Source organism: Quercus robur, chromosome 8 (assembly GCF_932294415.1).
Source record: "Quercus robur chromosome 8, dhQueRobu3.1, whole genome shotgun sequence".
NCBI lineage: Eukaryota > Viridiplantae > Streptophyta > Magnoliopsida > Fagales > Fagaceae > Quercus > Quercus robur.
Window position 1 is genome coordinate 57,695,891 of NC_065541.1, and position 12,196 is coordinate 57,708,086.

The 12,196-nt window shown below is 41.6% G+C and overlaps 1 protein-coding gene across 1 annotated transcript; it reads right to left on the reverse strand.

Moving 5' to 3' along the window:
• Nucleotides 1-235: 235 nt before the first annotated feature.
• LOC126696533 (uncharacterized) lies at nt 236-2,623 on the reverse strand. Its single transcript, XM_050393253.1, has 2 exons — nt 1,048-2,623; nt 236-987 (listed from the first exon to the last, which is right to left on the reverse strand). Exons 1-2 carry the CDS (start codon nt 2,621-2,623, stop codon nt 236-238), a joined length of 2,328 nt encoding a protein of 775 aa, XP_050249210.1.
• Nucleotides 2,624-12,196: the final 9,573 nt, after the last annotated feature.

Here is a 12,196-nt window from a genome sequence, read left to right on the forward strand (position 1 = left end):
AGTTTTCAACCATAGTATTATGGTCGTCGGTAACTTACATCCGTCAAGGCGGAATCTTGTTACTTAGTCTTTTTAACCATAGTATTATGGTCGTCAGTAACTTACATCCGTCAAGGCGGAATCTTGTTACTTAATGATTTATAGGCCTCATGGTCGACCTGTACTGCCTGCGCACAAACATTGAATGAATAATACTTTTATTAACTTCAGTAATGAGTGCATTCGTGTGTTACATTTACTCATGGTATTTCTTTAAATGCTCAATGTTCCAAGGACGAGGGAGCTTTCGTCCGTCCATAGTTTCCAGATGGTAACTCCCTTGCCTAGAGTAATGAACGACGCGATATGGCCCTTCCCATGTAGGGCCCAGCTTCCCTTGAGTATGGTCTTTAGTAGCTATAGTGACTTTGCGAAGGACGAGGTCCCCTATGGCCAGACGCCTGAGTTTGACCCTCTTATTGTAATACTCGGCCATTTTCTTTTGATACTTTGTCATTCTACTGGACGCGTTGTCTCTTATTTCATCCAAGCAATCCAGGTTGAACCGCAGCCCCTCGTCATTGAGTCCCTCTCTAAAAGCTCCTCGCCTGATGCTTGTTACTCCAACTTCTACTGGGATCACTGCTTCTGAGCCGTAGGTAAGCCTGAAGGGCGTCTCTCCTGTCGGGGTTCTGGCTGTAGTCCTGTATGCCCACAAGACACTAGGCAGCTTTTCTGGCCAGGCACCTTTTGCTTCGTCGAGCTTGGTTTTGATTATCTTGAGCAACGTCCTGTTTGTTACTTCTGTCTGTCCATTTGCCTGGGGGTGTCCCGGGGATGAGAACTGATTCTTGATCCCGAGGTTCGAGCAGAACTCTCTGAAGCCTTGGCTATCGAACTGCTTCCCATTATCAGATATGATCGTCAAAGGGATCCCGAACCTACAGATAATGTTTTTCCACACGAAGCTCCGGATCCGAGCCTCAGTGATGGTTGCTAGGGCCTCTACTTCAACCCATTTTGTGAAATAGTCAATAGCAACTAGAAGGAATTTTACCTGACCTTTACCTTGGGGCAGAGGACCGACGATGTCGATTCCCCATTGCGCGAATGGCCATGGGGAGGATATGGTCGTCATCTTCTCTGCTGGAAGCCGTTGTACATTCCCGTACCGCTGGCATCTGTTGCATCTTCTGACGAGGTTAGCAGCATCCCCCTGCATGGTTGGCCAAAAGTACCCCGCTCTTATCACCTTGTTTACTAGGGATCTGGGGCCGGCATGGTCGCCACAAACTCCTCCGTGTACTTCTTCTAGGATGTATTTGGCCTCATCCTCGCCGACGCACTTCAGGTAGGGCATAGAGAAGCCTCTCTTGTACAAGACGTCATTTAGGATCGTGAACCTAGCCGCTCTCTTTCTGACCTTTCTGGCTTCGTCAGTATTCTGAGGTAAGTGTCCGTCTCGGAGGAAGGATATTAAGGGCGTCATCCAGGTGTTTGTTCCCTGGGTGGTGAGCACTGCTACCTCTTCAATACTTGGGCATTTCTGAATTTCTATTGCCACGTCTGTGCTTGTCATTCCTGCTTCTGACGACGCTAGTTTCGACACTTCGTCAGCTTCAATATTCTGGTTTCTTGGTATCTGGACGAAATCCACTGTGTCGAACTCCTGAGTTAATTGCCTCGTCAGTTTAAGGTATTTCTGCATCCTTTCCTCCTTTGCCTCGTACTCTCCACTGATCTGTCCGATTACCAGCTTTGAATCACTCTGGACCAGCAAATTTTTGGCACCAAGAGCTTTTCCAAGCCTCAAGCCCGTCAATATTCCTTCATATTCGGCTTCATTATTGGTGGCTGGGAATTCCAGTTGAACTCCATACTTCATCACTTCTCCGTCGGGGGTAGTTATGACGACCCCTACTCCCCCCCTCTTTTGGGCCGACGAACCATCTGTCTGTATTGTCCATTTATCAACTTCGTCTGTAGTTCCTTCTTCGTCTGGAAGAGTGAATTCGGCGATGAAGTCAGCCAGAGCTTGTGCCTTGATGGCTGCTCTTGGATGGTACTCGATGTCAAATTGGCTGAGTTCGATTGCCCATTGGACCATTCTCCCTGCTGCTTCTGGTCTGTTCATTGATTTCTTAATTGGCTGATCCGTCATCACAAGGATAGGATTTGACTGGAAATACGGCCTGAGCTTGCGCGAGGCTACTATAAGCGCGAACGCAATCTTTTCAATCCTCGGGTATCTGAACTCAGCTCCTTGAAAGGCCTGACTGACGTAGTACACCGGGAGTTGCTTTTTGCCCTCTTCTCTAATCAAGGCTGCGCTGACTGCCGAGGCTGACACCGCCAGGTACAAGTATAGGTTCTCCCCTCCTTTGGACGGGCTCAGGAGAGGTGGACTGCTCAGGTATCGCTTCAGCTCTTGGAACGCTGCTTCGCATTCGTCGGTCCAAACGAAAGCTTGCTTGAGGGTTTTGAAAAAGGGCAGGCATTTTTCTGTGGCCCTAGAGACGAACCTATTTAGAGCTGCTATCCTTCCTGTAAGTTTTTGTACCTCCTTGACAGTCTTGGGTGGGGCCATGTCAATGATAGCTTGTACTTTTTCTGGATTGGCTTCTATTCCTCTTTGGGACACCATGAATCCCAAGAATTTTCCCGAGTCTACCCCAAAAACACATTTGTTTGGATTCAACTTCATCTGGTGTTTTCTCAGGGTTGCGAAAGTCTCCTCCAGGTCGTTCAGATGTGCAAGCTCTTCCTTACTCTTGACGAGCATATCGTCTACGTATACCTCCATGTTTCTGCCAATTTGTTGGTTGAACATTTTGTTTACCATCCTCTGATATGTAGCTCCAGCATTTTTCAACCCAAAAGGCATCACCTTGTAGCAATAAAGTCCCTGGCTGGTGATGAAGGCGGTCTTCTCCTGGTCTTCTTCAGCCATCTTTATCTGGTTGTACCCTGAGAAGGCGTCCATGAACGTCAACAACTTGTGTCCAGCGGTAGAGTCCACGAGCTGGTCTATCCTTGGTAGAGGGAAGCTGTCCTTTGGGCATGCTTTATTCAGGTCAGTGAAGTCTACACACATTCTCCACTTTCCATTTGGTTTCTTTACCAGGACGACGTTGGCGAGCCATTCTGGGTAGTATACCTCCCGGATGAACCCAGCCGTCAATAGTTTGGTTACCTCTTCTGCTACTGCCTGATCTCGCTCTGGAGCGAAAGTTCTTCGTCGTTGCTGAACGGGCTTCCTGTTGGCGTCCACATTCAGTCTATGCTGGATGATCTCTGGAGATATGCCTGGCATGTCCTCGTGACTCCATGCAAAGACATCAAGATTCCCTTTAAGGAACTTTATGAGTTTCGCTCTCATCTCAGGGCTTAGCGTCGTCCCTATCCTGGTTGTCCTGTCCGCATTTCCTTCTACCAACTCCACTACTTCCAGGATCTCCATTCCGTCTTCCTCTTTTTCTTCTATCGTCCACGTGTGGTTCTCCTTTCTTGCCAGTACGGCCTGGTAGCACTCCCTTGCCAGGACCTGATCTCCCTTCACTTCACCTACACCATCGTCTGTTGGGAATTTCACCTTCAAACAGTATGTGGACGTTGCTGCCTTCCATTTGTTTAGGGTAGGCCTCCCAATGATGACATTGTAGGACGAGGGGCAATCTACAACCAGGAAATCTACTTGTTTGGTCAGCTGCAACGGATAGGTCCCTGCTGTCACCGTCAGAGTCATTATACCCCTGGGGTAGACCCTGTCTCCACTGAAACTGACAAGCGGAGAGTCAAAAGGACGGAGCCTTTTTGGATCTAACTTCAACTGCTGGAAGGCTGGGAGGTAGATGATATCCGCCGAGCTTCCGTTATCAACAAGGATCCTTCTGGTATTGAACCCTTCTATATTCAGCACTATGACCAGGGGATCGTTGTGAGGCTGTTTCACTCCCCTGGCGTCTCCTTCATTAAAGGACATATCTTGGTATGTTCGTTGGTACTTGGACGGAGGAATGGCGTGGACGCTGTTTACCTGTCTGTGATATGCTTTTCTAAGCGATCTGAATGACCCTCCTGCGAATGGTCCTCCCGTGATCGTGTTTATCTCCCCGATCACTTTGCGTGGAGGTTGGGATGTATGGTCGTCATCCCGAGTGAAGGATTCCTTTTGGGTCCTGTTGTCGTCTCTGAACTTGCTATATTCTCCTTTCTTTACATATTTCTGCAACTTTCCTTTCCGTATTAACTCCTCTATTTGTTCCTTCAGGTCTCTGCAATCTTCTGTGTTGTGGCCGTGGTCTCTGTGGAACCAGCAATACTTGTTCTTGTCACGTACGTTGGGGGACGAGTGTAATGGCCTGGGCCATTTGAGATAATACTCGTCCTTGATCTGCGTGAAAATCTTGTCAACAGGCATAACCAAAGGAGTAAATTTTACCTGACGAGGATTTTTTTCATCTCTCCTTCTATTCCCGTCACTGTTCCGACGTTCTGGTCTGTCTCTCTTTTGCCCTCTGCAGTCGTCTTCCCTCTTGGACTTATCTCCTAGCCTCTCGGTATCTTTTATGGCAGCTAGAGCGTCTTCCGCGTTCATGTATTTTTGGGCCTTCAGGAGCATCTCAGCCATTGTCTTCGGGGGGTTTTTGGCAAGAGAGGCTACAAGGTCTCTGGATTTCAACCCTGCCTTGAAGGTCGTCAGTTGCACTTTGTCATCAGCTTCGTCCACCTCCAGTGTTTCCCGGGTGAATCGCTTGACATATGACCTCAGAGTCTCCTTCTCTCCCTGTCTTATGGTGAGTAAGTAATCTACTGGTCTCCTTGGGCGTTGTCCCCCTATGAAGTGACGCAGGAAAGCACTACTTAGCTGATCGAAGTTGTCTATGGACAAGTTTGGCAACTTAGTAAACCACTCTCTTGCAGCTCCTTTGAGAGTCGTAGGGAAGGAACGGCATAATATCTCGTCAGGTGGTTGTTGAAGGCCCAGAGTCGTCTTAAAGGTATTAAGATGATCCTGAGGGTCCTTGAGTCTGTCGAATGGTTCTAATTGAGGCAGGCGAAACTTTGACGGCACGGGGCAATCAAGTACTGCTGCAGTGAAGGGCGAATCTGTAGCCCTTACCATCTTGTCTACACTCCGGTCTGTCTTTTCCTTGATAGCGCTCCTTAGTTCGTCCATCTCTTTCCTCATTTCCCGAAGAAGATCTGAGTTCTGTTCGTCCGGAGTAGTTGGTCTCCGGGGGGTTTCCCTCTGTTGGCTATCCCCCTCTCCCTCCGTGTTACCCTTGGACCGGTTTTCTTCCTATTGAGCTTGTTGAACCTGCTGGAGCCGCAGCTTCATTTCCTGGTTCTGCCTGGTGAGTTCCTCAATGGTGGCTGCCAGGGCTTGAACTTGCTGGGCCAAGGCTGTTGAATCTGGGTTGGATTCCATCTGGATATGGTGAATTGATGGAAACTACGTTTTCGAATGTAAATCTGAAAACTCGTTCCCACAGACGGCGCCAAACTGATGGAACACAAATCCGTCAGTGAATGAGCAGATGGAATCACTCGTGGGATGTGAAGGTTTGCTCGACGAGGGACACCGGTGTGGCGCCTGCCACAAAGTCTCCGATGCCGAAGTTAGGATCACAGTTAAACACAATAAAGAAATAAAAGATAGTTTCAGAGTATTTTTGCCTGTCTCCGCTTCTGTTGGTTGTGTGAGAGTTTTATACCTGAGCCCATAAGGGCTAGCCGTTGAGGCTGTTAATGCTTTCTTTTGTAACGCACCTGGCCAGTAATGAGACTTTTAATAGGCCCTCCAACGGTCTTCTTGGTTGATTTGGTAACTGATCGGATCATTGATTGATCGCATTGAATAACTCTCTGCCTCGTCAGTGATGATGGCTTCCTTCGTTGTTTCTGATTACTTCGTCATGGATGATTCTCCCGTCAGTAATGTTATCTTCGTCAGCGGGATGTAGAGTCGTCATTCCCGTCACATATATTGTCTCTGTGTAATGGAATGGAACATGAAATTTTGGTCCTATACTCCTATCTGTCTCCTTTATGCCATGATTAAATTATCATATTTAAGATGGCAGATCTTGTGTTCGAATGCATTCAAACAACTTTGTCAGAGCACCATGTTAACAGAGAATCAAAATAATGCGAGACTAAGAAACACACGGCAGTGGTGATGGATATTTGACTAGTTGTATCATATGTGTTATTAATTTAAAGAAAGAAATTACACGACACTATTTGGACTAAGGCGCGACCTCTTCTTTGCGCACGTATCTAACCCAATATCTGAGATAATTTATGTTAACCCATTAGTCACCACAATTAAAAAGAATAAAATAGTCTCTCTCATTTTCAATGTGGGATTAAACATTTTCACTAACTCCTTATCTTCCATATTCACTCTCACATCTTTACATTTATGTTATAACATTTATTCATTTTAATTATTTAATATTAAAATGCTCCAACATCATATAATGTAAAGATTATGTCAATTTTCTCCCGCTCGATGTGGGAGCATTCGTATCAATAATTCATGCAAAATTTTTTTTTTCAATTTATCATAAGAATCTTTTTATTTTTTATTTTTTTTATTTTACATAGCTCACTTTTCAAAACACCTCACATCTGATTATTTATTTTACACTTTTCTCTTTTCTTCACCCATAATAATTACTGTAGGGACACGATTTTCAACGTAGGCCCAAAATGTATGGATACTGGCCCAGTGAACCTAGTACAGTAAATTTGTAGAGAGTGAGTAGAAGAACTAGGCTTTAGTGAATGGGATAACAGTTATAATGAATTTCCAAGACAATCAAACAAAAATGAACCAAGTTTGTACAAGAGAGTTTGTCCTCGGCACAATTTGAGGAGCTTTATTTCAGTATATATTGGATGATAATGGTCACAGGAGTTATTGAGATTGCTACAGTGCTTTCTCTTCTCCCTTTCTCTCCGATCTCTAGGGTCTCTACCCTTATTTATACTACATATCTTCCTTCATTTCTACCCTACACGTGGATAGTTGATGGTTTATGCTGATACTTGTCCCATCAGCCCCCTCTAGAAGTTTTCTGGGGTGGTTGTAAGGCTGCAATAATACTGTGCAGAGATCACTTCCTCATCAATGCAGCCAGGGAGTTAGCTGGGGTGCATTCAATGTGGTAATAGCAGTTTTTCCCAAGATATTTTGGGATTCTTCTCTGTCTTTTGTTCCTGCAATACTTATCCATATTTTCAGAACTTCATGGATCGCACCTCTAGATGGTAGGCATCCTTTACGGACCTCGGCCTTGGCTAGCCGAGGACAAATTCATCCTCGGCACAAACTCCTAGGTCATTATGTTCAATATTGTCTTCCTTATCCACTAGCATGGGTTTCCTTGGCTATACTTACCCATCCTTGGACGGCCCCTTATCCTTGGCTTGGGCCTTAAGCCCAAAACTCATTTGTATGATCTGGGCCCATGACCCCACAATTACCATCTACTCTCTTATTTCATCATCGAAATACGTAAAGAATAAATACGAAAATAAATACAAAATGAATAATACCAATATAAATTTACACGGTTATTGTAACAACTATATATTTTTACACAATTTTGCTTAACATGATATGAATAAATTTTGAGCTTGATTGCTAAAATGTGATTTTATTTTTTTTTTCCTATTTATACAAGCTACTTTGCAAGTGCTCTAAATATCAGATCTACTGGTACATAAGCATTGTATATATAACATAAATTCCTGACTTGTGTTGCTCAGTTTCATCATAGATTGTTGGGTGCACTACACTGTTACATCATATATGATTGTATTTATATATATATTAGAGAGTTTTAACCTATAGCATCCGATTTTGATGATATTCTTTAATCATCAGACCAAGACAACAATTAGTTTTTATATTTTGTTCGTATATAAATATGAATATTCTTAAATATGGCCAGGTAATTTTTTATTTGTTCTATTTTTCTCTAGCTCTTTTCACTCAGTACTATCTTTCGAATTAGCAGCCATAATTGATATTTTTATTGTATTCTAGATCTATGGAACCAGTGGTAACTTCTTAATTTAGTTTTTATAATTTAGACATTTTTTATGCCCTTTAACATTTATGTTTTTATTCCATCAAACAAAAAATTATGTTTTTATCATTTAAACTAAAATTTACCTTCACACACACACACACACATATATATATATATAGACACACACGGGGAATTGAGGTACATGAAAGCCCAGATCTGAATTGGGGCCCCAGGTCCTTTACTGTGCATTTGGATTTACCTGGTAATCTGTTCAGCACATTACCAGGCTTTTGAGCTGAACAGTGAATGCTGACAATATCCTGATTAGCCTTGTGGTGTAGGTGCCAACTGCCAACCGAGCACTAACCTATTGGCATTACTCAAGTAGAAGGAACTTTTGAGAGATCAAGAATCGAATGCTAAAACTTTAATTTTGTATATTTATATCATTATTAGAAAATATTATCATCCTTATTTTAAGTTAATTAATGGTTTCATATTAATATTTGGTTTTGGGCAATGTTAAATAATTAATTTTGTGCTTAAAATGAATTTTAATACATAAATTTGTAGGAGAATGAAATTAATTCTAGCAAGATGTATTGAGAAAAAGCATGAGAAAAAGCACATAATGATGGGAATGGAGGCTGAAAATCAGATTTTTTTTCCAAACGAAAATTCTATTTGTAATAGGATTTTTTGACCTATTTAAATGCCCTTTAGGTAAAAATAAATAAATAAATAAATTCAGGGGTAGCATCTTTGGAATTAAAATTAGGTTTTCTTAAAAAAATTTAGGGTTTGTTAGAGGTTTTGCTAAGGTAAGGGGTGAAATTCAACCTTCTATTAGTATGTTTGTAATAATACTTTTATGATTTTAATGTTAAGTTTTTGTATTTTTGATTGATTTACTTATCAAGAAAAATGTTTAGTTTTGTATAATTCTTTAATTTAATGTAGACTCCACATACATTTCAATGCTTAGGATTCCCTACGAATTATAAAACTAGTTTTTTCTTGCCTAAAATTAATCAAATTCATAAGATTACCTTAGAAACTCAATTCTTATTGTTATATCATCATCCAACTGAGATCATCATTTGTATGAATTTTAGTTGAGTCATAACATAAATATTGTTAGGACAACCAATAGATGTGTCATGTGAATTCCTAAACCTTAGTGTTTTAAAATATTGTTATTTACCTCCATATAATTTTTTTTATCAACCCACCATATTTCCTCTTCAATTAAAATTTATTGTTTTGGTTTATGCTATTGTGGTTTGCTAATTGTAGGGGCCTTTTTTGTTGTGTATGGTGTATTGGGCTGGGCTGCTTCCTGCGGTGATGGGCCCGAAATATTTTTAAGTAAGGGAGTTGGGGCCGATCCAATTATAACTCAACTTGGGCCGGTTTGTGCAGCCCAGCGGTGATAGGCCCAAATATTTTTAAGTAAGGGAGTTGGGACCGGTCCAATTATAACTCAACTTGGATCGGTTTGTACATAAACTTATGCCTTGTCTGCCAGGAGTAAACTTACGGCAAGCAGAACTGTTGCAAACGAGTTATGACAGACAGATATAATAATAATAACCAAAAACAGAGTATTCTGACTATTTAAATAAATGACTATGTAATCCCTACTAATAAAACATGATTACAGTCATGATGATGTCAATCACAGAGAAAGTAAAAAAAATAATACGAACTAATCAAATAGGCATAAATCAAGTTTTAAGTTTAGTCTGCCGAAGCAAAGCCAAAGAAGGGAGAACGCCTCTTCTCAATGCAAATAATCTCCCAAAAAAGGATCCTGCCGTGGGGATTAATGGTTTTGAGGGAGTCAGACCTGAATGGCTATTGCCCAAAAAATGAGTCCTTGTTTACGTTTTGGAAGAGAGTAAGATTTGAAGGAGGAGAGAGGGAAACCGATCTACCGGTGCATGCCCACTGTATTACCTCTCATTCTTCCTTAATTTTCTCTCTTTTCTTCTCTGTTTTCTTTCTTATCTTTTTTCTCTTCTTTTTACTCTATTTTTCTTTCTACTCCGCAAAAATGCTCTGTTTTTCGATCCCCTTTTCATGGCACGGCAAGGGCCCTTTTATAGTGCCTACCGTGACCAATGTTTTACCGTTTTGCCCCTTAACCGCTTTTGTCTGGTCTGGGCGTACTTGCCGACCACCAGGTCTGTGCGACATTCACCCTTACCAGACAGAGGCAAGTTTGTTTTCGTTCCTCTGTATACCGTAACACTTCTTCCTGCCACGGTATAAATGTTTTCTCTTTCTACTCTCAAGGCATGCACCCAACGGTTCCCCCTCAAACTTGCCTCTTTTGGGTGGTCTATCATCCCAGCAGGACGTATCTCCCAAAAGGGCTTAGGCAAGAGCCGCAAAATAGATCTTTTCCCCTCTCCCCACCACCAAATCATACCCCCTTTACCTCTTACCTCTGGCCCATGGCCCCACCACGTCCTATATTGGCTGGGTACAGGCTGGTGGTGTCTGGGCCTTGCGCGTGCTTTCCTTTCAGATATGTCCAAGAGTCTGCCTACCGCTCATGCGTCTGCCGTGATCTGGAGACTCTCCGTCCATATTTTCTGACCTTTTACGTGGGCTTTTCTTTGGTTTCTCGCTTCATTCAAGAGCTGGGCTTTGTCTGATGATGGGTCTTACATTTCTTTGGTCCACTTTTGATTTTCTTTATTTTTTGCAACGTTGAACTGTTATTCCTGCCGTAATAACTTAATCTTGCTGGACCTCTTTTGAGCCAGCCGTTTATCCCTTTTCTCAGTGGCCTGTCATGGGCACTGTTTTGCTTTTACTTATGGGCTCCTATGTCCCTTTGGGCTTTCCTTTGGGCATCCACGGCCCGATTGCTTTCTTTGGGCTTCCTCGGTCCGTTTGCTAATTCCACACTCCCATGGACTTTTTACTAACTTCATTGGGTTTTCCCGGCACAATAACCTTATTCTTATCTTTGGGGTTCATGGGCCTGCCATAAACCCCTTACTCTCTTAGTTTGCATTGTCTTGAGCTTGCGGTGGCCCTTTCTCACTTTTCTACCTCATACACTGCCCATGAGATGCTATTTCTTTCTTTCCTGGCTTCTTTGAGCCCGCTTGCCTCTTCAAGACCCATTTATTTATTTGTTGGGCCTGTGATCCATTATTCCTGCCGCTTGGGCCTAATGGGTTTTTGCTATCTATTTTGTCAATTCTTTGTAGCCCTCATTATTGGGCTTTCTTTCTGTCTGCCTGGGCTTCTACAAATAGCCCTCAACACTAATCAACTCTTTTTTCCAGTAAATTCATTAGGACTCACTAAGATATTACTTCATGACAATCCTATACTCGAGAGCAATATTAAAATTGTAGAATCGAGCTCTGACCAAACTAGATAGACATGATAGAAAAAAAGTCTACCTATCAGTATATAATACCCTAACCAGTGATCATTTCCTTTGCATTAAAATGCAAAGTGAAAACACTCATGTCTTGGAGATTTTTGTGTTCTTACCACTGTTCGAAGGGATGGATCAGTGTTAGAGTTCCCCACTTCTTGAGGAGTTGTTCACCAAACCACCCAGAATAACCTTTATATACCCTAAGAAACCCAAAGAAAAGGAGATACATGTGGATACATGAATGCTCAGCCATTTCACTTTCATAAATTGGGCATCAAAATACAACTTGAGGTCTAAGATGATAATTTTAAGTAAAATTGTATCTTATATAAAATAAGTAAAATATATATGTATATATTCAATTTTCTATATGATAATTTTTTTAATTAAAATCCATTTTTCTCACCTTTTCATATACAAAATCAAATAATGAAGTTTTTTAATTCAAATTTTGTTAACATTATTGACCACTTTTTCAAAAAAAAAAAAAATCGATAAATATGAGATATAATTTATTTTAAGGTGTCATAAAACTATGGTATTGTACTAACTACTAAGATCAACAACTATGATATTGTATTAAGATTAAAAATAAAAAGGAAAAAAGACAACAACTATGATATTGTTCTAAGATCAAAAATTATGGGTCTTAGACAAATAGACAATTTGCGTAAATGACCTGTACGTAGCTAAAGCCAACCCTGTTCATAAAAGAAAAGAAAAAGCTTTTTCTTTTTTTTCTTTTTTTTGAGATAAAAGATATGAT

What these genes read in the sequence shown, in the direction of transcription:
- LOC126696533 (XM_050393253.1), bottom strand. Translation starts at nt 2,623, where the DNA reads ATGGTGTCCCAAAGAGGAATAGAAGCCAATCCAGAAAAAGTACAAGCT. An exon ending in CGTCGGTCCTCTGCCCCAAG is followed by an intron (nt 988 to 1,047) that starts GTAAAGGTCAGG and finishes AATGGGTTGAAG; the next exon opens with TAGAGGCCCTAGCAACCATC.